We start from the raw sequence: 27853 nt of genomic DNA on the forward strand, positions 1-27853 counted from the left end.
AGGCTAAATTGCCCGACCTTACCCATCCCCCCTTTTTCCAGTGGCAATCAAAATTTGTCGACCCTATTATCCTTGTCACCCATCCCTTTTTTTCATTTCATGTTCATTTTATCATAATATAGCTGAAATATTGCTGCTCGGACGTTAAACCCCAACAAACAAAACAAACAGAATTTATTCTGTACTGCTTCAATGTCATTTACTTTGTCCAAACTTCATATTTCTGCACCATAGTATAATATTGGGGCAGCCATAGAATCAAACAGTTTAAATCCAATGTTCATATCTTTACAATTAAGCTTACATAAGCAATGTTTAATAATATTTAAAGCCTTCTCACATTGGTTAGTTAAAGTTCTTCAGCAAACGGTCCATTTAAGACGATTTGAGAACACGATTCCGAGATATTTATAATAGCTTACAACTTTGAGAAGTTCATCTTTATAATACCACTTTTCATTTTTCGACAGAACACCTCCATTTTTAAATACAACTTTATTAGACTTGTCCATGTTTATAGTCATGTTCCATTTATCACAATATGATGCTAGACAGTTCAAACGTCTCTGGAGATCAATACACGTATCGGCTATAAGCACAAGGTCGTCTGCGAAGAGTAACAGCATTAAATCATGAAAGTCTTTACGAATAAGTATTCCATTACCACCATTTGACTCCATCTCACTAGCGAGTTCGTTAATGTACATCGCAAACAGCCAAGGGCTCAAAACACAACCTTGCCTCACACCAGTATTACAACTGAAACTATTGCTTAAACCATTTGTACTTTTAACCCTTGCTTTAACAGTTCTATATATATTTTGTAAAAGTCTTATCATATTTCCATGTAAATTTTTATTTATCAATAAATAAAACAGTTTTGATCTATTAATACAATCGAACGCTTTGGAAAAGTCTATAAAAGCACAGTACAATACACCTCTCTTTTTTGATAAATATTTCATGATAATACTTGTAAGAATAAATATATTATCAATAGCGGCATAGCCACTTCGAAAACCTGCTTGTTCTTCAACAATATTTTCATTTGATTCTGACCATAATGTAAGACGTTTGGTTATTACACCCATAAATATTTTACTTAAGACACATAGTAAAGAAATACCTCTGTAATTTCCACAATCATTTTTATCACCTTTTTTATATAAAGGAATTATAATAGCAGTGACCCAGCTTTCTGGGAAGTCACCAGTTTGTAAAATTTTATTAAACAATTTTAAAAGTACAGGTAACATTCAAGTAGACAAACACTTGCACAATTCGCCAGGTATACCATCATCACCAGGTGACTTATTGTTTTTCAGCTTTTTTTAATTCACATATAACTTCATCTTCAGTAATGTCATTGTCTAAGAAAGATAATTCTTCGTCACATAATTGACAATTATTGTCATGATTGTTCACAAAAAAATTTACAAAGTCTGAAAAATCAATATCTTTATCTGTAGTATTTGGATTTAACAGATCATTAAAATATTGTTTCCACTCAACACAAGAAATATCAGTTTCAGATTTACCTTGAAAATTTACATATAACTTGAGAAGTTTCCAAAATTTACATGCATCATTACTAGAAGCTGCACTAATAATTTCTTCTTTCTTGTGTTGTTTTTTTATTTTTTTTTGTTTTACATCACATAATTTTTGAAAGTGTTGTTTTGTTTCTATGTACTCAGATAATATCTTTTTATCAGAAGTAACCCTAAAATCATTTAGAAGTTTACATTTTCTAATCTTTAAGTCTTGACATTCTTTATCAAACCAATCAGGCTGATTACACATCTTTTTACCTCCTTTGTTAATACATAACAAACCAGCTTTTTTACAAATGTTTTGCAAAAGACTTGTTAAACAATTGACACTCTCATTTACATCTACATCAAGTAAATCTAATAGATTTGAAACTGCTTCTGCAGATTCAGTATCATCATAAAGCTCCTTACAAAATTGGCTTTTATTTACATTCCATCTGAATCTTATCAACTCATCTGTGTTCTCTGTGCATGTTTTCATGCTTTCATTACAAAAAAGTTTTAAAGCACAAGATATAGGAAAATGCTTAGATAAATCACAATTTAAAACTCACATATTTGTGACACTTTTGAACAAACTATTGCTAGTTATAATATAGTCTATTGTACTAGCTCCATTGGAATAAACATAAGTATAATTGCCATCTATATCACCATTATTTCGACCATTTATAATACACAAATCATACATATTACATAAATCAATTAAAGATTTACCAAAAGTGTTCACAATTTTGTCTTTGTTTTTACGTTTGGGCATGTTTGATTCTTCGTTTATGCCATTACCAAAAATATATTGAAGACCAGGATTATAATTGTCATTGTCTTCAGATGCAAATTCAAATATTTCTGCTGTTCGAGCGTTAAAATCACCAGCTAAAACAATTTCTATATCACCATACATAGTATGAATTTCAAATAATACATCTTCAATAATAGTTATACCATTATCTGTATTTTGGTAATTATAAAAAAATTGAGTTTTCAGGTGGGATGTACAAAAATAGAAAAATAACATCTTTTTTCCCATTTGACAATGTAAAATAATCATGTCTGAATATTTTTTAAGTATTTGTTTGATTTTTACATATTTTAAAAGTGACTTCTTTACCACAACAAGTAAACCACCTGAAGCTTTACCATAAGTCTGATTATCTACTTTGCGAAAATTTTCGAAACATTCAAATTCAGGAAAAACAGTTATAAATTCACCTTCAAACTTTTGGAATGTTTCTATAAAGCAAATAATATCATGTGACACAAGTGTTTGGTCAATTGAGTTACGATCTCTATAAAGCTTTGTCTTTAAACTCTCAATATTCCATGAAACAATATTAATAACATTTGTACAGGGTTCAGTAACAAAAAAAACGAGAATCATGAACATATGTACACAACCGTGGGCCTTGACCTGTTTCCTATCTTTTTGGAAGCTCCTTCAGCACATTAGATTCGTCATCATAAGTGTACAGCTTGCTGTCTATCATAAGCTTATCATATCGCATGGAAACTTTGCATCCTCTTTCTCTTGCTTCTAATAGAAACGGACTAAGATTTTTTCTAGCAGTTTTAACTTTTGGAGAGAAATCTTCATTAACACGGAATTTATCACCGATACGGAGACACTTCTTTGCTTGCTTCAAAATAATGATTGATTGATTGTTGTTGTTTATTGCCGTTTCGGCGACCAGGGCCATATCACGGCAAGAACATTTAATGCAAGGAAAATATTAAAATTAAGATCAAAGTCTCTTCATAAAATAATGAAATTAAAACAAGCAGCTATTTACATATAAAAAGGTACATAAAAGGTGAACCTAAGACATAAAATACATATAGAAACATAAATTCGATAAAACATTTAAAATATTGAAAAACTAAGGAAAGTATCCAATTCAGACTTTATTAAATAAACCGATGTCCCTCAAGAAATCGATGATGTTTTCAGATGAAACGGTCTTGAACAAATCAAACATATTGGCGCAGTCAAAATAATTTTGCCTGGTGTTGGCAAAATCCACACAATCTAGAAGAACATGTTTGATAGAGAAAGGGCAATCACATGGGATACACTCAGGTGGAGGATCACCAACAAGCAAATGGCCATGTGTAAATCTAGAATGTCCAATGCGGCATCTAGTCATGACACCTAGATTTAAGTAATTTGATATGGGGAAGAAAAGAAAGTTTACTATCAAAAAGTAATCCAAGGAAAATAATATTCAAAATAATATTACGGTCGTAGTGGACAAAAATTTCACAATCATAGGCCGTTTTTTTCCTGAACCTTGGATACGATATACATTTTCAATTTTCACTCCATCAGCAAAATCTGTGCCCATATTTAATACGGTACATATAAATTTTCGAATTTTACGTTCACAATCAGACCACGATTCTTTGGTTCCATCAGAGTTTTGTGTATTTAAGGTCGAACCTGGTTCATTGTTGTCATTTGTAATATTGTCGTCTATACCGATAAAAATCAAATTGTTTTTACTGTGAATTGCTTCAAACTTCTCAACTTGACTTTCTAAGTTTGAAACCCGTAACTTAAGCGATTTGTTTTCATGTTCTAGTTTCTCAATGTTATTATCAAGCTTTTGATTTAGTTGTTCAACACTGTTTTTAACACTGGACATTTCAGTTTTAACGTCATTTAACCCCTGTGAAATCGACATCATCTGTGTTTTTATTTCGAGTAATGTTTGTCCAATATCACTGGAGTTGTTCCCCTTTTCCCCGTTTTGGTGCAAAGTCGATTGAGAGAATGAGCATGTTCCAGGACGATCTGACTTTTCGGAGTCTTGTGTACGTGGACCCGGGTTTGCTTCGATGTCCCCACAAAGTAATAATACCACACTAAATAGTAAAGTAAGTCTCATGGTCAAATGTAAATTGTTCGTGCGTACTGACAAAATGGCGGGACATTTGACTTTACTCATCGGGTGGGTGAAAAGACCGATTCTAGCCCTCCACTGTATTCTTCTGGTACATTAATGTCAGATAAGATGTCCTCTTGGTCATCTGTTTCACGTACTTTTTTGTCATTTATTGACTTAATGTCACTTTCAGTAACACATTCAACCTTACTTATTACGGTGCCTCTTTTCAAATTCATAAATTTGAAACTATTATTAACTAACATAACTGGAATCTTGTTAGGGTTATGTACCTTATTTATCGACTGGCAAATGGCAACTTCTGGTTGTTCACTTAAAAAACCTGATTTTAATTCATTAAACATTTCGATTCGCCAAAATTAAATATGGTTTTAAAATAGAAATGTTCGGTAGCATTAAGTGGCCATGTTCAACTAACGGATCATTGTGAAATGGAAGTCGTACATTGCTTGAGGGCCATGACATGACATTTTCAACGATCTCTCCCGTGGGCTATAATGTCGTCATAAATTTCTCTGAAAGTTTTGATCTTGAACCATGTATTATTTCTTACCACTTCTGTTACACTGAAATTGTTAGTTTAACTTGAACCCAGTCTTTATATACAAGGTGTATTTAAAAAGTGAAAGTTTAAAGTTAAAGATGGTCTGAACTGACCAACTCTTCTTTTACGACAAGCTTAGCGCTGCTGCAGGCCTATTCTGTTGACATCCGGACCTGCACGGGGCCAATACTCAGTATCTGAAAGGATTTTCTTCTACCATTAATATTTTACAGAGAGTGTGAAAGATGCTGGTGGAAATCTAACAAAGGCTGCCATTGCCGGGTACAGCCAAATGCTTGGTGTGGGAAAGGTATCGAAAAGAGTATATTAAACCCAGGTTTCTGGATTGTCACCACTCGGGGTACATCAGAAGGCGGTCGTTGACAGGCAGAAAGATCTGCAAGACTTCATCAAATTACTTAGAAAAGATGAGTTCCTGAGCGTAAACATCCTTCTGTTTCTGATATGTATGGAAATGTATTTAAGAACATTGTACCAAAGTTCAAATCTCACTTACAGAAGGCCCCGTGCAGGTCCGGGTGTTAAAAGAATAGGCCTGCAGCAGCGCTAAGCTTGTCGTATAAGGCGACTAAATAGTGCTCAGAAACCTAGCCGGGGGCTACGCGCTCTGCGTATGCACACATAGACAATAAAAGTGGACTGCCTTGAAGTCGACGATACTTGGAACTGCGGGAAAATGCAAGGCTGTGTCGAGTATTTTTCCCCAAATCGAGCCAAACTCGTATTTCAGTCCTGCTGTAATACAACGATAAGAGGGAAATAATTATTCGTAACTTTTTTGGAAAAGTTAAACAAAATGTACGCCATACTAGTCATTGATTTTATTCCCTTCGTTTAAACATTTAATGTTTGTCCACGGCAACAGATGGTATTGCATTATTATTACTACTAGTTAAAGTATTTCTACTTGATAGTAGAATATTAAAGAATCTGACGAAATAATCAATAATTGCACTGAAGTATTATTCCAATACAAAAAACTGCAACATAGTTAATTTAATATCATAATTACTAAGCACTAAGCTTGTCGTAAAAGGCGACTAAATAGTGCTCGGAATCCTAGCCGGGGGTCTAGGGCGCTCTGCCCAGAGTGCAACTGGGATGTTTGCCCCTGTGGTGGAATGTGGTACCCCTGGCATGTTACATGCTGGGGTTGTCAGGCTATAATACGGACAACCTGAACGCAAACCATAGTGGTGCACCGTGTTGGGAAAGATGCCACGTTCCTCGCACGTTAAAGAATCCTACTGTGGTATTCGATAGGAGTAGGAACCATTGGGCTCCGCCACAGGAGGATAAATTGCCCGACCCCACCCACCTCTCCCCATTTCATGTTCATTTTATCATCAATTTAATGTTCATTGTCTGAATATAGCTGAAATATTGTTGCTCGGACGTTAAACACAAACAAACAAACAAACAAACAAACAAAATCAAATTTTGTGATGGGCTTCAAATAGATAGGGCATACGTTATAAGCGATTCTGGGTGCAATCCAATATCAAATTCCTGTTACGTGAGATTTTGCCACTTTCAAAATTGTCGTCATAAATCTTGCTCCTTATGAATGGATTGATTTTAAATTTCGTGTGAGGCTCATATAGAATGGGTTTAAGTTTTCTACATCTAAAACTGTTGGTATGCACTTTTGTCGAAAGCGAAAGCTGCATTCGGATCCAGATCTTTTTCTTTATGGTAATAAAATCAAAATTGTAGGAAATTAAAGCAAATTATCCAGATTTTTCAACGGTGTATACAGATGGCTCAAAAGCTTGTCGTAAAAGGCGACTAAATAGTGCTCAGAACCTTAGCCGCAGACTAGGGCGCTCTGCCCACAGAGCAACTGGGATGTGTGCCCCAGGTGGTGGAATGGGGTACCCCTGGCGTGTTACATGCTGGGATTGTCAGGCTATAATACGGAAAACCTGACCGCAAACCATAGTGGTGCACCGTGTTTGGAAAGATGCCACGTTCCTCGCACGTTAAAGAACCCTGCTGTGGTATTCTCCCGGAGTAGGAACCTTTGCGCTCCGCCACAGGAGGCTAAATTGCCCGACCTTACCCATCCCCCTTTTACCAGTGGCAATCAAAATTTGTCGACCCTATTATCCTTGTGACCCATGCTTTTTTTTTCATTACATGTTCATTTTATCATCCATTTCATGTTCATTGTCTGAATATAGCCGAAATATTGCTGCTCGGACGTTAAACCCCAACAAAGAAAAAAAGAAAAGGTAACGTTCCGTCCATCTGGAAAAACGGCTTCAGTTATCCCTATTCCAAAACCAGGAAAGGATCATACGGATCCTTCAAATTATCGCCCGATCGCATTGACAAGCTGCGTCTGCAAGACAATGGAACGAATGGTCAATGATCGACTTGTGTGGTTCCTTGAGAAACACAACTTACTCACTTATATTCAGTGTGGTTTTAGGCAAGGCAGAAGTACTCTTGACCATTTAGTCCGGTTTGAAACGCTCATCAGAAATGCATTTGCTAAAAATGAACATGTTGTGTCGGTCTTTTTCGATTAAGAAAAAGCCTATGACACGACGTGGAAATATGGTATTTTAAAAGATATATTTGATATGGGGTTGAAAGGAAGACTTCCTCTGTTCTTGTCTAATTTTTTGTCAGATCGTCATTTTAATGTGAGGGTAAATTCGACTTTTTCTGAGAAGGAACAGGAAATCTGTGTTCCTCAGGGAAGTATTCTTTCTGTCACTCTCTTCAGTATTAAAATTAATAGTTTAGCCCAAGTTTTGAAGGACAATATTGACGGTTCCTTGTATGTAGACGACTTTTTGATCTGCTACAGGGGACAAATTATGAGTAATATTGAAAGGCAGTTACAATTTTGTCTCAAAAGAATTGAGAAATGGGCTTTGGAGAATGGGTTTAAGTTTTCTACATCTAAAACTGTTGGTATGCACTTTGTCGAAAGCGAAAGCTGCATCCTGACCCAGATCTCTTTCTTTATGGTAATAAAATCAAAATAGTAAAAGAAACAAAATTCCTTGGATTACTTTTTGATAGTAAACTTTCTTTTCTTCCCCATATCAAATTACATAAATCTAGGTGTCTTGAGGCACTAGATATTTTAAAAATGGTGTCCAGTACCGATTGGGGTGCTGATACCTCAATTGTATTAAATTTATGTAGATCTTTGGTTTATTTTGACTGCGCCAATATGTTTGATTTGTTCAAGACCGTTTCATCTGAAAACATCATCGATTTCTTGCGGGACATCGGTTTATTTAATAAAATCTAAATTGGATACCTTCCTTAGTTTTTCAATATTTTAAATGTTTTATCGAATTTATGTTTCTATATGTATTTTATGTCTTAGGTTCACCTTTTATGTACCTTTTTATATGTAAATAGCTGCTTGTTTTAATTTCATTATTTTATGAAGAGACTTTGATTTTAATTTTAATATTTTCCTTGCATTAAATGTTCTTGCCGTGATATGGCCCTGGTCGCCGAAACGGCAATAAACAACAACAATCAATCATAGATCTTTGGTTAGGTCTAGACTTGATTATGGATCTATTCTTTATGGTTCTGCCAAAAAATCTTACCTTAAAATTTTAGACGCTGTTCACCATAAAGGGTTGCGACTTTGCCTTGGTGCCTTCAGAACCTCTCCTATTGAGAGCCTTTATGCCGAGGCAAATGACTTTGCCTTGGTGCCTTCAGACCCTCTCCTACTGAGAGTCTTTATGCCGAGGCAAATGAACCATCCCTTGGAGACAGACATTTGAAATTAGGTCTTCAATATGTAAGTAAACTTATGACCTATCCAGATAGCCCTGCCTACGACTGTGTCATTAATCCTATTTATGTCGAGATATATCGAAAACATGAAAGCAAAACCCCTCCAGGAGGCTAAAATGCCCGATCTTACCCATCCCCCCTTTTTCCAGTGGAAATCAAAATTTGTCGACCCTATTATCCTTTTGACCCATCCTTTTTTTTCATTTCATGTTCATTATATCATCCATTTCATGTTCATTGTCTGAATATAGCTGAAATATTGCTGACGTTAAACCCCAACAAACAAACAATCCGCCAAAGGAGGCAAAATTGCCCGACCCTACCCACCTCTCCCTATTTCCAGTGGTTTGTTAAACCCCAACAAACAAACAAACAATCATTTCATCAACATTTCATGCCCATTTTATCATCCATTTGATGTTCATCGCCAGAATATAGCTGAAATATCGCTGCTCGGGCGTTAAACCCCAACAATCAATCAATCTACGTCTGACATGCAACTCAGTATTCATTATTCGTATTGTTTGTGATGTTTTACTTTATGTTATGTTATTAACTTGAAACTAATTACGGAAAAAATAAATTCTGACAGATAACATCCATATATATATCATAAGTTTATTTTATACCGGATCTCTCTACGTGTTGGATGACTTTATTACATATATTAAGCTATAGATAAATTTTACCATTAAAAGGTGGTGAAAATGAACCCATTGTTGCTTCCTTTGTACCTGAAAATATGGTTGGTATTATGTGCTACCGTTACAGCATACCCGGACGGTTATTATCGTAGAGGACAAGGTATGTTAATAGAGAAGTACAAAATTCATGATATGCGTTTATATCGTTGGTATTATGTGCTACCGTTACAGCATACCCGGACGGTTATTATCGTAGAGGACAAGGTATGTAAATAGAGACGTACAAAATTCATGATAGGCGTACAATCTGAACTTATTACTGAACATCAGGTATATAACTTGATTTGTAATAAGGATTGGTTCTCTGATTGATGAGCAAGAAAAGTAATTTTGATATTATTTTTGATATTTTTGATATTATGACATTAGCGTCAATATCGGTACGCAGTTCGCGGTACAAATAACCCTAAACAAACTGACTTTTTGATTTTGAATCAGTTCGTTATCAATAGCAGTCACAGGAGGCTAAATTGCCCGACCTTACCCACTCGCCTTTTTCCAGTGGCGATCAATATTTGTCGACCCTATTATCCTTGTGACCCATTTTTTTTTTCATTTCATGTTCATTTTATCATCCATTTCATGTTCATCGTCTGAATATAGCTGAAATATTGCTGCTTGGACGTTAAACCCCAACAAACAAACAAAGTCAATAGCAGTCTTTTTAAGAATCATGCCAATTCTGTAAAATGTGATAAACCTCAAAAAAGGCTTTTTTTTTGGTATATAGATGCTTTTTAGGTCTATTTCATGCAATGCAAAATCATTTATTTAAATCTGTCTGTCTGTTTTCACACGGAAAAACTAATCGTTTTTATTGAATTTTAGTGTGATTTACAGAGTTATTTCCCTTACTTTTGAATTTTACCGTCCACTCTTATTTTTATCACATAGGAGCATGGGTTATATGAAGGTTTACATGTTAATTTCTGTTAGCTATAACATTTAAAAAAAAATCAAAAATAAAAATATGTAGGCTTTACAAAATTCATGATAAGGGTTTATATCGTTGGTATTCTGTGCTACCGTTACAGTATACCCGGGCGGTTATTATCGTAGAGGACAGGGTATGTTAATAGAGAAGTACAAAATTCATGATAGGTGTTTAATCTGAACTTATTACTGAACGTCAGTTATTGATTTGTAACACGTTTTCTTATTGATTAATTCCCTTGAAGAGCAAGGAAAAGGTAATTTTGGCATTATGGCGGCATTGAAGTTAATATTGGTACGCAGTTTACGGTACAAATAATCCTAAACTAACTGACTTTTTGATTTATTACTGAACATGAGGTATATAATTTGATTGATTCCCTTGATGAGCGAAGAAAAAGTAATTTTGGCATTATGGCGGCATTGGATTTAATATTGGTACGCAGTTTGCGGTACAAATAATCGTAAACTAACTGACTTTTTGATTTATTACTGAACATGAGGTATATAATTTGATTGATTCCCTTGACGAGCAAAGACAAAATAATTTTGGTATTATGGCAGCATTAACGTGAATATTGATAAGCAGAGTGCGGTTCAAATAATCCTTCACAATCACCTTTTGATTTCGAGTCAGTTCGTTTTAAAAATTAGAAACATCCGTTGAAAAAAAAACTTAATGACGATGTAATGTATATGTTGTGTACAAGTTGCAATTGATACAACAAACAAACACAATCTTTAGTGAAAACTGTCTGAACAAACCCCCAAATAGTCATATAACCTGTCTAAACCAAACACGGTTTGAGTCCCTTTAGATGAACTTTGATGTTGTAAATTGAATACGGGACTAAATAGAACCAATCTTCAACAAAGTCACAAAGATGTTCGCTTTAGACATATTTCACTTGACGTTGTTTGCAAATACAAAACAGATGATTTTTTTTAATAATCAAACTACATCAAATTGGTTTTTATTATTCGGGAAAAAAATGGAAAATTATTTCTTCCAGAATACATATAAGGGTTTCTACATGGTTAAACTTAACCTTCGTTTTTTTCTACCATGTTTTAAGAGCAATGTGACGATATTGCGATTATTGGAGCAGGCATTGCTGGAACATACACCGCATGGAAGCTTAGGAATCTCGGGAAGAGTGTAACAGTATACGAGTACTCAGATCGGATTGGCGGGAGGTTATATACTTACAAATTTCCAGAGGCCGCTGATATAAATGTTGAATTGGGAGCAATGAGATATATGCCTAACGGTAAATAATGTTGTTTAATAAAAACGAAATATTGTCAATTCAACGACATTCTAGATAAACAAAGCACATCATTAAGTGAATGAATGTATATTTTTTATGATCACAAAAGAAGCACTGCATAAAGACAAATTTCAGAATATTAGAATCATAAAATTAGCGTATACACAAATTTTACAACAATGTGGTTAAACAATTGTATATTCCATATATGGGACAGCGAACATGGCAAAGGAGACAAGGGGAGAAGAGAGATAGAATATGGGGAAAGGAGAAATGTATCTCGTCCTCCCCTTCATGTATCACACTCTAAACATTTTTTTATGGTTTTTTTTCAGTGATTTACAATTGATTTGTTTTTGTTAATTGCATAGACTATAATACTGTATTAATAACACGTTTCAGTCTTTTTTCGTGCTTAAGATGAATGATATTCTGATATGTATTAACATAAGTCTTAACTGTTTTATGTTGAAAAAGAAAAAATGAAATTATGGAAGAAAAGATAACATACAATAAGTGAAAAGGACATAAAAACACACCTTAACAAGTAAATATGTGAAATTACCATCAATCAAAATTAAAGTAAAATAGAACAACTAATACATTTTATTTCAAATACGTGTATTCACAGAACATCCAATTCTGCATAACTTAATTCGTAAGCTTGGTCTGTCTGTTCGAAAATTCAAGCTAGGTAAAGGTCCGTCTTCTGACACGTTAGTTTATTTACGAGGGAAGCATTTGAAATACAGTGATCTTGGTGGCAGTGATACTCCTTACAATCTTCTTGATAATGAGAAGAAGCACGTCGACATATTGAACTGGTTAGTATTATAGAATTCATTTTAATTAAATACATCGTATGATAACATATTTGGAATTGATATGCACGTTTTTGTCATTTTATAACGCCGGAAGTTGCAAGCCGATATCGGCTTTGATGGTTACGCAAGTTTTTGCATGCTAAAAATGACGTTCTGATTGAGGCCATTTAAATCAAATATGCGATTACAAAAGATTGTGAATTGTACTGTTCCAAACTGTCCCTTTAATTAAGCCTTGACCAATATAGCACTCGAGAAGAACTCTCAAGCTGTATATTGATGGCGCTAAGCTTGTCGTGAAAGGCGACTAAATAGTGCTCAGAAACCTAGCCGGGGGTTAGGCGCTCTGCCCACAGAGCAACTGGGATGTGTGCCCCAGGTGGTGGAATGGGGTACCCCTGGCATGTTACATGCTGGGGTTGTCAGGCTATAATACGGAAAACCTGACCGCAAACCATAGTGGTGCACCGTGTTGGGAAAGATGCCACGTTCCTCGCACATTAAAGAACCCTGCTGTGGTATTCGATAGGAGTAGGAACCTTTGCGCTCCGCCACAGGCACAGGAGGCTAAATTGCCCGACCTTACCCATCCCCCTTTTTCTAGTGGCAATCAAAATTTGTCGACCCTGTTGTCCTTGTGACCCATCCTTTTTTTATCATTTCATGTTCATTTTATCATCCATTTCATGTTCATTGTCTGAATATAGCTGAAATATTGCTGCTCGGACGTTAAACCCCAACAAACAAACAAACAAATGGATATTGATGTCTTGTGTTGATATACGAGCCAATATGGAAAATGCGGAGCAATGAAATAATTGTTAAACTTGCAGATGTAAGTAATTAATTAAAATATTACATATTTTATTAAAATAATACACATTTCTGCTTTTGTAACAAAATCATTGTTTTATGTATATTATCTCTACCTAAGGCAAAAAAAAAACCAAAAAAAAAGACGACAGATAGCCTGTAATCAGCCTTTTTGTGAGCTTTACTGACGTCACTTCCGTCAAACTTTTAAATAACTTTTCGACGACGTCACAGTCTATTTGACGTAATGTTTTATGGGAAATTAGCCGTGTTGTCTTAATGGAGACCTATGCTTATATAAGATCATATAAGTATTAAGCAAAATCAAATGCAACAGAATCACGGAGAATCAACAGTTAAGACCATACACATCTTTGTTTTCATTTGCCTTTTACATATTTTTTTGTCAACAGAAAAGTTGGAAAAATATATTATCGATGTAAGAATATGTGAGAAATATTGCCCTTGTTATCATGCCTCGAATGATATCCTTCGATCTCATAACAATGGCAATATTAAAAAGGCCATATATCAAATTTATTTATCAAATATTTTTTCAACGAAAATTAACTTCCCCGAGTAAGTTATTTCTTTATTGGAATAGAAAGGATTATATAAGAAACGTGAAAAATGTTTCTTTAAGTTAAAAAACTAAAAACATTTGTTGGCGGATAGGGCCACCTTTGCATTACGTTCGGCCCTCCACTGAGTAGTTTATAGAAGAATATGTTTACAAAAAGCCACAGGCTATTGATACTTAACGTCTACATTCGTCTCAATTGAAACACTTGCGTTTATTTTTCTCCTAAATGATCTTTTCACTTGTTCCGCTGCCACGCCAGACTTTCTAGAAGTCCTGGAAAATCCTAGATTTTTTATGGTGATGCAATGTGTCATGTGTTCCGTACACAAATTTGTCTCGGTTTTATTTTGTGAAACTACCCCGTGCAGGCCCGGGTGTTAAATGAATAGGCCTGCGGAAGCACTAAGCTTGTCGTAAAAGGCGGCTAAATAGTGCTCAGAACCCTAGCCGGGGGCCAGGGCGCTCTGCCCACAGAGCAACTGGGATGTGTGCCCCAGGTGGTGGAATGGGGTACCCCTGGCGTGTCACATGCTGGGGTTGTCTGGCTATAACACGGAAAACCTGACCGCAAACCATAGTGGTGCACTGTTTTGGGAAAGATGCCACGTTCCTCGCACGTTAAAGAAACCTACTGTGGTATTCTCCCGGAGTACGAACCATAGGGCTCCGCCACAGGAGGCTAAATTGCCCGACCCTACCCACCTCTCCCTATTTCCAGTGGCAATCAAAATTTGCCGTCCCCATTGTCCTTGTGTCCCATCCCTTTTTCATTTCATCATCATTTCATGTTCATTTTATCATCAGTTTCATGTTCATCGTCTGAATATAGCTGAAATATTGCTGCTCGGACGTTAAACAACAACAAACAAACAAACATATTTTGTAAAACTTAATAATGAAAGTTTTAAATGCAGTGAAAATATTGATTTTATACAAAGACAGACATACTAAATATGATGGTAAACTTTGAAATGTAATTAAAGAAGAAAGTTTTCTGGATGTTTCAGGTACCTGCTGTATTAGGTTTTCTCCTCGTCATCAGATGCCTCATTACTTAATTTTGTAGGAACCTTAGGAAGTAAAAGTGCACGGAAATGAATCAAAAAGGCTGTTATTATTGTTCAATATAATACATCGATGAATCTACAATATAAAAGTAACAAATTGAGGTAAATACAAATGTTGATTCGATTTGCAATGTACAACATTGTGAAACCCAAACATTTTTTTTTATTTTCAGGGAAACATTTAAACATGGAACTAACATTGATGACATTGTAAACCCACAACAATACGATATAAAGACTAAAGATGACGTTCATTTGTACAGACAGAGGTAGTTTGATATATTCCCACCTTGAATGGGGATATATAGTGTTAGGGATGTCCCTCCGTCCGTCTGTCCAAAGTTCCTTCCGTCTCTATACTTCTTCCCTCCGCTACTATTATCCGTTACTCCCCCTACACCACAAAATGCGTGAATTTGATAAAACTTACATAATTTCTATGATATATTCCCATTTTTAACTTCCTTAGAATTTGATTCAATTCAATGTCAATATATTTGTGCTATCAAATGGGAGAGTTGATGTGTCATTAACAACAATATAATACACAGCGATCATTTTGTTTTTAAAGTTACCTGTTTGAGTTGCAGTATCGTTCAAAATATCGAAAAAAAGCCTGACTTGTATAAAAAAGACCGAACCATTGAAACATTAGCACTGCAATATATTTCCTTTTTAATGTAGTCTTAATCTGTAAAATTGTTTTTTTTTTATTTGCCGTTTGTAACATATAAACAGAGCATGATATAATAATCATATGTTTGATCATCATATGAAACGGCAAAAATAGCATATGAATCATATGATAATAATATGGCTATCATATGCCAACAGCCTTCTAATTATTGATTCCATAGGGTTCCAAACATTTTTTCACTGACATTTGTTGTCGTCGCTTGGACCACTTATATAATTCTATAGATTGTTTGGATATGAGGGACCACCCAAATCGACAGAAATACACATCAGATACTATACTTGAAATATTGGGGGACGAAGTACCCCTAGGTAATGCCCTTCGGAACACCAACGTGCACTTAATTTGCTTCTTAAATAATAATTATAATTATTAACTAATATTGACAGGGTTGCCAAGAAGGCATTAAATGAAATAATAAAGGACGTTAGTTTGCCATACACCGATTTTAAACCTTTAATAAGGAAATATATTTTAAAGATGTGGCAGGACCGATGGGACGGTCTTGAACACAACAAACTCAATTGCATAAAACCTGATCTAGGCGTTCATCAATCCGGGTCGGGCAATCGCAAAGAGCACGTGGTCATGACTAGATGCCGCATTGGACATTCTAGATTTACACATGGCCATTTGCTTGTTGGTGATCCTCCACCTGAGTGTATCCCATGTGATTGCCCTTTCTCTATCAAACATGTTCTTCTAGATTGTGTGGATTTTGCCAACACCAGGCAAAATTATTTTGACTGCGCCAATATGTTTGATTTGTTCAAGACCGTTTCATCTAAAAACATCATCGATTTCTTGCGGGACATCGGTTTATTTAATAAAATCTAAATTTGATACCTTCCTTAGTTTTTCAATATTTTAAATGTTTTATCGAATTTATGTTTCTATAAGTATTGTATGTCTTAGGTTCACCTTTTATGTACCTTTTTATATGTGAATAGCTGCTTGTTTTAATTTCATTATTTTATGAAGAGACTTTGATCTTGCTTTTAATATTTCCATTTCATTCAATGTTCTTGCCTTGATATGGCCCTAGTCGCCGAAACGGCATTAAAAGATAACAATCAATCAATCAATCAATCTTAAATAATTAGTTTGATTATATATTTTATTTTATCCCCCTTTTTATCTAGAGTACAAAGTATCTTAAACACTTCACTCTGGGTAATATAGCCCCGTGCAGGTCCGGGTGTTGAAAGAATAGGCCTGCAGCAGCGCTAAGCTTGTCGTATAAGGCGACTAAATAGTGCTCAGAAACCTAGCCGGGGGTTAGGCGCTCTGCCCACAGAGCAACTGGGATGTGTGCCCCAGGTGGTGGAATGGGGTACCCCTGGCGTGTTACATGCTGGGATTGTCAGGCTATAATACGGAAAACCTGACCGCAAACCATAGTGGTGCACCGTGTTGGGAAAGATGCCACGTTCCTCGCCCGTTAAAGAACCCTGCTGTGGTATTCGATAGGAGTAGGAACCTTTGCGCTCCGCCACAGGAGGCTAAATTGCCCGATCTTACCCATCCCCCCTTTTTCCAGTGGCAATCAAAATTTGTCGACGCTATTATCCTTGTGACCTATCCTTTTTTTTCATTTCATGTTCATTGTCTGAATATAGCTGAAATATTGCTGCTCGGACGTTAAACCCCAACAAACAAACAAACAAACAATAATATCAACTTTTCGTAACAGTTTTCTCTGCAACAACCACTACAGATTACAGATTACTTGATATTTTGACAAAGGCTTTGTATATGATATCAAGTACTGTATTATAATTGTTTAACCAAGGAGTTAGCGCCTGTCTTCAAAATTATGTTTAAAATTACTGTCTTCGTGGTATTTATGCAGTGTGTTCGCCTGAAGTGTGGAAGTCGTATGTTCGATCCGCAGCTGAGTCATAACAAAGATTTTTAAATTGGTAGTCAGGCGCACCGTATGACATATGGTTAGCCGGAAGTTTGAGTATGATGTCCAAAATGTTTTGTTTGTTGTTGGGGTTTAACGTCCGAGCAGCAGTATTTCAGCTATATTCAGACGTTGAACATGAGATTGATGATAAAATGAACATGAAATGATGATGAAATGAAAAAGGGATGGGACACAAGGACAATGGGGTCGACAAATTTTGATTGCCACTGGAAATAGGGAGAGGTGGGTAGGGTCGGGCAATTTAGCCTCCAGTGGCGGAGCCCTATGGTTCCTACTCCGGGAGAAGACCACTGTAGGGTTCTTTAACGTGCGAGGAACGTGGCATCTTTCCCAACACGGTGCACCACTATGGTTTGCGGTCAGGTTTTCCGTATTATAGCCTGACAACCCCAGCATTTAACATGCCAGGGGTACCCCATTCCACCACCTGGGGCACACATCCCAGTTGCTCTGTGGGCAGAGCGCCCTAGCCCCCGGCTAGGTTTCTGAGCACTATTTAGTCGCCTTATACGACAAGCTTAGCGCTGCTACATGCCTATTCTTTTAACACCCGGACCTGCACGGGGCATGTCCAAAATGAGTGACATACCCTACTGTCGCTTGCGTCTTCTGTAAGCTTACAAAATAAAATATTCAGCTCAGCGTGTTGTACTGGCACAAAGCACAGTCCGTTCGATTGACCAAGCTTTCTTATCCTAAAATGTATGAAATATGCGAAATAGAACTTTCAACCAGAATCAATCAATCATTCAATGAAAATATTTCCAGCACCCTTTCCATGCTCCACAAAACAAGAAGCCAAGAATCCATCCGCTACATATTAGATACTAGTGGTTTCCCAAGATCTACGGAGAAGGATAATGCCATATACACAATATTAGCAGGGCCACCCGAGAAATCTGTACCTAAACAAGAGGTGTTAACAGTCGCTTCAGGTTTTAATTCTGTACCAGCAACACTAATTGACCAATTTCTTAAAGCAAGCCCACGGTAATAAGATATATTATCTCATGTGCAGAATTAGTTTGCTTTTAAAACATTTTACTTACCTGTTATGCTCAGTCTAATTGAAATTAGACATATCAAAGTCACTGCGTGTAAGATCTAACAATACTCCGTTCTATTTTTTGATGACCTTTTAGGGATTCTCGTTTTTTTTCTTTTCAATAATGCTTTCAAAATCATAAAAGATGAATTCTGGTTTGCTGATCATCAGAACAGAAAGTAGATGTTACAAGATTTTTTTTCATTTTTTGAAATAGGCAACAGTTTATATATATATATATATATTTTTTGGTGTAAATTTGTATAATTAACTGGAAAAAATTTAAAGAAGTGATCACGCCTGTTGGAAATATTCGCGTTTTAAGACAGAACTACTTATTGCGTAGTACATCAAAAGGGGGTAATTTGCCTGGGAAGGTATTTAACGTCTGATTTTTATTTTGCTGTTGTCAATTCTGTTTTACTCCTTGTTATTGTTGAAATCATTTCTAGACACAAGATGAGAATGAATCACCATTTACAATCAATCAGAAGACGACGAAACGGAGTCTATACTCTCTTCTTTGAACCGACACAGTCAATAGACGGATATACAAAGGTTAAACAGGTTAAAATATTTACTTGTTTTAATCTATTTAATGATACAGTACATATTTTGACCTTATATGTGCATTCCATGCCCTTCCTAATACGTTCAATTTTCGAGCGTGATCATCAGCCCAGGGAGCGTCCTTTAAATGTTTTTGGCGGCTAGGATTAAATTTACTTGCCTTTTAATTGAGAAAATAAGGTCCTGTCTTTTTTCTCTACATTTAAACAAAACAATAGTAGGACGATATAGATCCTGTTTTTTTTATTTTTTCTTATTGGCTGTCCTGCCTTTTGATTTCAAATTTGATCCTAGCCCCCCTCCCATTAAATTCGAATGACAGATCCTTAAACGAACTTTCCGTGTTCTGTGGGTTAGACGTCAAATGATTTAAATAGTGACAGGTCCACAGATTTTCAAAAGAAGACCCGAGTCTCTTTTATAATTACACATAAAATGACTACCTTATATTAATCGTTAATAGTATGAATTAACAGGGAGTTCCAAAGAAGGTACGTTGTGCTAGAAAAGTTGTACTGGCTACCAACAGAATGTCGTTGGAGAAACTGGACTGGTCAGGTGTGCAGCAACCTAAAATTAAAGACATTGTGAGAAATGCCGTTGAAGATGTTCCCGCTATAAAGATATTTTACACATATCAGACGGCATGGTGGGAACGTTCACCAATATACAACATTTACTCGATATCCGATACGCCTCTTACGCAAACGTATGGATTTGGAACATCAATGGCAAATTCACCAGTCTCTGTTCTGTTGGCGAGCTATACAGATGTCGCTCCTGTCCTATGGAGAGAAATAATCCAGAGACAGATGTCATCATCAAATTGCAACAATCTTAAAGTTTTATATAATGTATCAAGTCCTGAAATTCATTACCTAACCAACAAGCATTTGTCTCAACTTTACAAAATACAAAATTTTAAAATGCCTTCACCGATAAGCGGAGTTATTGGACTTTGGGATGGTTACCCCTTCGGCGGGGGTTGGCAAATTCATAAGCCTGGTTATAACTTGACAGAAATAGAAAAAGCTCTGACCAAACCATCAGAATTAGATGATGTTTTTATTGTTTCCAACGCTTTTAACTCAAGGGCAACGTCCGCCTGGTCTGAAGGAGCTTTACAGTCAGTGGAATTAGCGATGCCGCATCTTGGAATGAATACTGAATGGATTTACCCAACTGCTACACAGATCCATCACATATGATTCTCAGATAAACCATAAAAGCTATATTTGTTTTTTTCTTGTCCGAAATAAAATATAATTTGTATTGTAAATTAGTTAAGGAGAACCATTGTCGAAGTGGCGTTTTCAATTATGTATTGCTCAGGCGTTAAACCCCAACAATCAATCAATGAATCAATCAATTATTTATTGCCCACGTTCATTGAAATTTTGATTTCCTGACTTGAATTGCAAGGTGAATTTACTAATTTTATAAAGAGTAAGTAATGAAATAAAAAGAATGTAATTCAGTGACAAAGACCAGACATGGAAAACCGAAACACACAAAAAAAACATAAAATAAAACAAAAAGAAAGAAAGAAAGTAACATAACTAAATGAGCAACTCGGATTCCACTGCAAAGTGGGAGCATAAAATCACCAATGCCATGTTATGTACAAAAAGCTCTTTTCTAATTTTAAAGCTGACTTTTTTGTTTTCTCTTTTCCATTTCCATAGCAACTATAGAACAAAAGAGGTTAAATCCATTCAGTTTGTCCAAAATGATTAAAACAAAGAAAGTATTGAATTGTTTTAAATATAATTCAGTTATAAAGGAACATGAGTAAGGTAATCAAATTTGAAAACGACTATCAGCGTCGAATCAGTGCTCCAAACCTGGGATTTTTGTTTATTTCAAATAAGAAAAAAGTCCAAATCTAATTACCCCTAGAAAACTGGTCTCAGTATCAAACAGAATTCTTATACTGACACGTAAAACTCGTATTTTAGACATTCATGATTAAAATAATGATGTACCCATTATTTCTGGTAAATTCAGGCGTTTTTCCTATATGGGTTATAATTACTGTGAAATCGTAAAAGGGTAATTTTACGAATTTCAGAATTTCTTCAGAATACCGTAGATTAAACAAGCTCTTGTTTAATACAGTACATTAATATAGTGTCTTAGCTTCCAACTGAGCGGAAGTAATAAATATTTGAACTTTTCAAGTCAAGTTAGGTAAAAAAAATTGCCACCCCTACCCATGAAAAAAATACCACAACATGAACAGAAATGTTAATTTTTGACATATAAACGGTGTACAATAGACATGTTGGGCACTATTGTTTTAGTTATCGATATATCCAACATGTCTTCTCATTGCAGGGCGCAATTTCAATTTACCCCGTGCAGGTCAGCTAAGCTTGACGTAAAAGGCGACTACTTAGTGCTCAGAAACCTAGCCGGGGGCTAGGCGCTCTGCCCACAGAGCAACTTGGATGTGTGCCCCAGGTGGTGGAATGGGGTACCCCTGGCGTGTTACATGCTGGGGTGTCAGGCTATAATACGGAAAACCTGACCGAAAACCATAGTGGTGCACCGTGTTGGGAATGATGCCACGTTCCTCGCACGTTAAAGAACCCTACTGTGGTATTCTTCCGGAGTAGGAACCATAGGGCTCCGCCACAGGTGGCTAAATTGCCCGACCCTACCCACCTCTCCCTATTTCCAGTGGCAATCAAAATTTGTCGACCCCCATTGTCTTTGTGGCCCATCCCTTTTTCATTTCATCATCATTTCATGTTCATTTTATCATCAATTTCATGTTCATCGTCTGAATATAGCTGAAATATTGCTGCTCGGACGTTAAACCCAAACAAACAAACAAACCAAACAGCATTTTCAATTTCAATGTGACAATAATGAGTTTTTCATAAACAGGGGAATTTTCGGAATTTCATATTTTCTTGCATTTCGCCTGTAATGGGGATTTCTTTCCCTAGTTCAAACAAGCTTTTGTATATTCAAACACATTTATATTGTGTCTTACCTTTCCAGCCCAAGGACTAACACTGCATATAAAATTTATTAAATACAAAAATTACCTACCATATATGTTGCAAGTTTCCAGCTCCATACTTTGAGGCTCTGCATGTACAAGTCGAGGAATAAAGCCTCGGTTTTAAAGGCATTTTGAAATTTGTAGTACTGCACATTTTGATAAATATGATAAATAAAATTTGATATACTTCTGGCTCAATGATCAGATTTTCTAATTTTTTGCTTTATTGATTTGTTACACCAAATATATATGATAAAACAGCGGCAAAAAACATTCCGGAGAGTCAGCAGTGGGTTGATTTAAATACGTCAAAATCCCTAAACATGGCTAAACGTGAACACATGAAACAGAGACTTATATACGCACATAAATAAATAAATAATACATAATAATAAAAGTAAGCTCCATTGAGCTTTTGACCGACATAATATAAGAACAAATCATGCAACTAAATAATACAAGATACATATATGATAAGAGCTGGCAATCTAAAAAAAAAAGCAGATGAATGAGCAGCACTAGAACTAAAAGCAACTAAAACTAAGATGACAAAAAGAAATGCAAAAGCATTAAAGAAAAATAAAATTATACATAATTGGAATTACCTAGATGGTGTCAGCACATGCCGTACATTACAGTTCTATCCATCCCAAGATTTTATATTTTTAAATTCATTAAAATTTTATATTTTTTTAAACTCATCAGATAGAGTTCTTATCATAGGCATTTGTTCGTACTCTTGGTATATCTATAATATTGAATATCTAATATTATAATTTGAGTAAAAAAAAAGCAAATAAATAATAAGATCTTGTAAACATGGTGATGACAGAATATCTTGAAACACTCTACGCATCCTTCTGATCTTAATCGATGGTAGTTTAGCTTTATCTAATAGTTCATCATATGTACGCTCATAATCTTCATACATAAACCGGAATGTTCTCTCTTGTATTTTTTCTAATTTAGAAGTATTACTTTTAGTGCAAAATGCCATGCCAAAGGACAAAAATTTAAGTTGGGAAAAATATTGGATTGGAATAAAAATACACTTTGTTGAAATGATACAATGAATTGAAAACTCTTACCAAAACATAAAAAATTGGGAATTAATGTTTAGATGAACTAGATACGTTTACATGCATCATGTTAATTGTCTTTAGAAAAGCACACACAATTATTGATCACAAATAAGAAGAAACAAAATATGTGAGATAAATTCACCCAATAAGCAAGTGAACTGTTAAACTAGCATGGAGAAAACTTGTGCCTTGATACATATAAAGTATATTACAATATGCTTAAAAGGCATTTGATAGTAGCAGTATACTCATAACAATATTATTACATTTTCATTAGACAACAATATTGTGAGAAAATGAAGATCGGAAACTTAAAAAAATGTCGAACTGCCGATCTGGCTCTAGTGTCAGGTCATAATTGTCAACGGACTTCCGTATCGTCAACTATTCACATAATTATCTACATCTTGATATGAATCAAAGCTGATATAAGTCATGGTTCAACTCTAAACGTCTTTATTTTAATGTTGAAAATACCCAATATACACCCAAATTTTGCTCACTTGAGTTACACAAATAGTCTAATTGGAAGACAAGGCAATAGCTTAAGTAACAGAAACAACGAAATGCTGTTGATTCGTAAAAAAGAAGTCACTCGTCCTTCGGGCTCGTTGTTTCATTTTTACATGGTTTCATCAACGGTATTTCATTGTATCAAATTTCGACAGTTTGTTTTTAAATAATTGTTAATGACGTATGTTTGGTGGTGCTTTTTCGTTACCAAAAGCTCCGTGCAGGTCCGAGTATCAAAAGAATAGGCCTGCAGCAGCGTTATAGTGCTCAAAAACCTATCCGGGGGCTGGGCGCTCTGCCTACAGAGCAACTGGGATGTGTGCCCCAGGTGGTGGAATGGGGTACACCTGGGGTTGTCAGGCTATAATACGGAAAACCTGACCTCAAACCATAGTGGTGCACCGTGTTGGGAAAGATGCCACGTTCCTCCCACGTTAAAGAACCCTGCTTTGGTATTTGATATATAGCTGAAATACTGCTGCTCGGGCGTTAAACCCCAACAATCCATCAATCAATCGTTACCTAAATCTAATTTTGTCAATATCGGATATTTGTCAACTATTACCAAGTTATGACAGGGAAACCCTAACACCAATGAATGATTTCGCCCTTATGATGATGATAGTAATTGTGACAGGTGATTTTTTGTTGTTGCTAGATTAATACCAGGATATGCTCACTTTTAATATGACGGGTGCCGCTGGTGGAGCTGGACATGCTTACCCTTGTAGAGCATCTGTTTTTGTGGCTGTTTATATTGTTAGTGTTCTCTTTGTGTGTGTGCGACATCTTGTTTACCTTATCTTCATGCAGTTTTTATGTGTAAAATTTTTGTTTGCTTCGCTATATTGTGTATGTATGTAGTCTGTTTCATGTGTTCACGTTTAGCCATGTATGTAGTCTCTGTTCTATGTGGTGTTTAGCCATGTTTTGGGATTTCGACGTATTTGAATCATTCCAAGGCTGAAGCTACGGTACATTTTTGCCGATATTTTGTCATGAATATTAGGTGTAACAAATTAATAAAGCAAAAAAAAATTTTTTCACGTCTCCTTTAATCAGACTTGTCTGACCCCGAATTAAATCAGACTTTATTTATCACATTATCAAAATTTGAAGTGTATTTCAAAATGCCTTACACACCAAGGCTTTAATCCTTGTATTGTACATAGTGGAACCTTTCGGTGATGGATTTGGCTTCCAATCTCAATAGTTGTGGTTATGAGTAATTGTTTTATAAATTTAATATTTGGATTTAAATCATCCTATGTGGTTGATTCTAACGATTCTGATGAAAGCTTACCCCTTGAAACACATGTACATCATATCGAAATTTGCAACATTATACACTTATTGACTGGGTTTGAGGGTAACATCAGCTTTAGTGTCCCCGAGTTACCGACTATTGTCCTCGGCATTACCCTCACATCCTGTTAATAAGTGTTTTATTATACTGCAAAACTACCGGTATGCAGTTTGTGTGCGTGTTTTTTTCATTAGAATTGTTAAAATTGACCCGACCAATATTATGATGCATACATGTGACAAATATAAAATTTCTGAAAGAGTAATCAACGGAACCAAGGTTATAGCGATAATCAATAGAATGCAATCCAGGGACAAAGACCAGACATGGAAAACAGACATACACAACAAAGAACATAAAGTAACTAAAATCATACATACAAAGTAACAACAGCAAATGAGAAACTCGGACTCCACTAAAAACAGGGAGCAAGGACAAGTTGCTCATAAACAGTTAAGTCCGGGGTAGACAAACGAGGACAGGAAAACTATGACCCGTTGAATAAATCAGTGTTCATGGTGCAGACGGATACACTATAATGAATCTATTAACTGAACAATAAAAACGACAATGAAACACAATATCACAGCGTTCGCAAGGTTAGCTTTATCACATTCCTTGATAACTTGAGTTGTTCTATAATTACTTGTATAAATAGAAATGTACTGTAGAGTTATTATTATTTTTTTTTTTGGTAAATCCTGAAGTTTAAGGTGCTGCACAATTCAAACAATTAGATGGCATATTAGTATTAAAGGTGTTTTGTACATTTGATTGATTGGCTTCAAAACTTGATATATCTCTGAATATAGCACCAAAATCAATATAATCGGATAATAAGTCTCTTCCATCATTATTAGCGGAAGTTGCTTCAAGATCCATAACAGCATTTGAAATAGTACTTGAAGTTAAAGCATTTTTGGTGGACACAGGACTTCAAAGTCCTTGACTGGATTTGATAAAACATCAGAAATTTGTTTTTTCATACTGTCGCTCAGTCTTGATCAGTATGACTGAATTTTCAGATTTATGTCCGCTTAGTCCAATTATGTGCTGAGTCTCTTTGCCGGCTTCGTCGAACTCTCTTATGCAGGTACTTCTTATACAGTGATATAAATACCATTCATCCATAACCTTGACATCATATTTCCAAGGGTGTTCTTACCAACGGAACTATTTTCATACCATAAGTCATCAAAATTTTCTCTGTAAATCATTTATTTCCAAATGGCATTGGTTGTTACTAGAAATCTTTTCTGTCTGTTAACTTACTAAAGTACTATGTAAAATCTCTTTCTGGCCAGGAAAATAGATAACATTGTTGTTTAATTATATAGTTGATGTTAACAACAATCAGATAGAAGGAGTATAATTTTATAAGTACATGTATTATACGTAATAATTTAGAAATAGTCACAGAAGTTCTGTCCTGGTTGAAAGTCTGATGGAGACCTCTATTTTGTTCTGCTTTATGCATAGATGTTATGCGGTCTCCTTGACACTTATCCTTTTTTTCTGTTTTATAAACACAAATTGTCTCCGTATTTTAGCATTAATACAGGTACTAAGAATTTGTACTATACAAGCATTTCTAAGTGAAATGTGATATCACAATGAATCAACCATCCATGAGACAGGATAATATATGGATGTGATATAGGTTTAAACATGTTACCTAGAATTTCATACATACGACCACCTTTGTTGTCAGAGTCCATCATATTGCCCCCCTGTGATTTTTTGTCTGTCGTGAAACTTTCACTCGGATGTATTTCAGAACTTTAGCAACCTTCCTTAAATCAAAATCATCAGATATTTTCTCGTCCTCTGTTACAAAAGTAGCACATGTATTCAAAGAATATTTTTTCGGCTATGACGAAGGAGTATCAAGGGAAAATTTTTCATGCGCATAGTTTTGAAGGATCCTCTGTTGTGTTATGTTCTTTATGGGTTACCACAGCCTTTTCTTCACTTGATATGAACTAGCATAGCTTTGAATATTGCGTTAGCCTCATCATAGCGTGCATCATTTATAATGTCCTCTTTTCTTGTTTTGATGAATTGTTTTCGTAGGCCGATACGAATAGTCATTAAGGATTGAGGGGCATACAAGTGGCCATCCGTTTTGCGAGTTTCGCCGCAAAACGTCTTCATTACCCTTGCAACATCACTCAAGTCAGCGGTCTTAAAAGCTTCTAGTGATTTAAATTGAAATTAAATTCACTTGTATATATTCAGGGAATGTTCGAACAGCTCCGGCTATTACTCCTTTCGTAGCCTTTGCGTCATTTTCGTCGATTATCTTAATCCAATCTCCCACATATAGTGAAGCGAACCAAATTCCCTAAGACATTTTGTTGTTGTCGTGTGCGGTTTCGGTATTTAATCTCCTACTATGAAAACTCCCGAGTTTTTTCCCATGACGTCATCCAATTAAACCTATGAAATGAATGAGACAAAAAAGTCCGGAAAATTTGATTCAGAAATTTACCGTAGAGGAAAAATAATCTAAATCGTTTCATCGGGAGGGGAAATTGTTATCTAGACGTCTTAAAAGAATGCAACAGCAAAATTACTGTAATACTTTTATATGGTATAATATGTACTGAACTATAATAAAATTCATTGCTATTCATGTATTTAGTAAATTATAAATTGATTTCATATGACTTGATATGTATATAAAAATGATTATTGTAAA

At 35.5% G+C, this 27853-nt stretch overlaps 1 protein-coding gene and 1 pseudogene across 2 annotated transcripts; one reads left to right on the top strand and one right to left on the bottom strand.

Moving 5' to 3' along the window:
- The first annotated feature begins 9435 nt into the window (after positions 1 to 9435).
- On the top strand, positions 9436 to 20542 carry LOC148596861 (achacin-like). 2 transcript variants are annotated; one of them, XM_088563345.1, is made up of 7 exons: positions 9436 to 9602; positions 11512 to 11706; positions 12338 to 12530; positions 15167 to 15262; positions 18392 to 18613; positions 19121 to 19235; positions 19715 to 20542. In XM_088563345.1, the coding sequence occupies exons 1-7, from the start codon at positions 9506 to 9508 to the stop codon at positions 20444 to 20446; spliced, it is 1650 nt and encodes a 549-aa protein (XP_088419471.1). In that variant the 5' UTR covers positions 9436 to 9505; the 3' UTR covers positions 20447 to 20542. The 2 variants fall into 2 exon arrangements, with proteins under 2 accessions (XP_088419471.1, XP_088419472.1); XM_088563346.1 differs by lacking the exon at positions 18392 to 18613.
- Positions 20543 to 25743: 5201 nt separating this feature from the next.
- Positions 25744 to 27306, bottom strand: LOC148596862 (uncharacterized; annotated as a pseudogene).
- Between the last annotated feature and the right edge of the window lie 547 nt (positions 27307 to 27853).

This window comes from Perna viridis, chromosome 15, assembly GCF_037379345.1.
Source record: "Perna viridis isolate PV_CMFRI_1.1 ecotype Kerala chromosome 15, ASM3737934v1, whole genome shotgun sequence".
NCBI classification, from domain to species: Eukaryota; Metazoa; Mollusca; class Bivalvia; order Mytilida; family Mytilidae; genus Perna; species Perna viridis.

What these genes read in the sequence shown, in the direction of transcription:
- LOC148596861 (XM_088563345.1), top strand. Translation starts at nt 9,506, where the DNA reads ATGAACCCATTGTTGCTTCCTTTGTACCTGAAAATATGGTTGGTATTA. An exon ending in TTATTATCGTAGAGGACAAG is followed by an intron (nt 9,603 to 11,511) that starts GTATGTTAATAG and finishes CCATGTTTTAAG; the next exon opens with AGCAATGTGACGATATTGCG. An exon ending in AATGAGATATATGCCTAACG is followed by an intron (nt 11,707 to 12,337) that starts GTAAATAATGTT and finishes GTGTATTCACAG; the next exon opens with AACATCCAATTCTGCATAAC.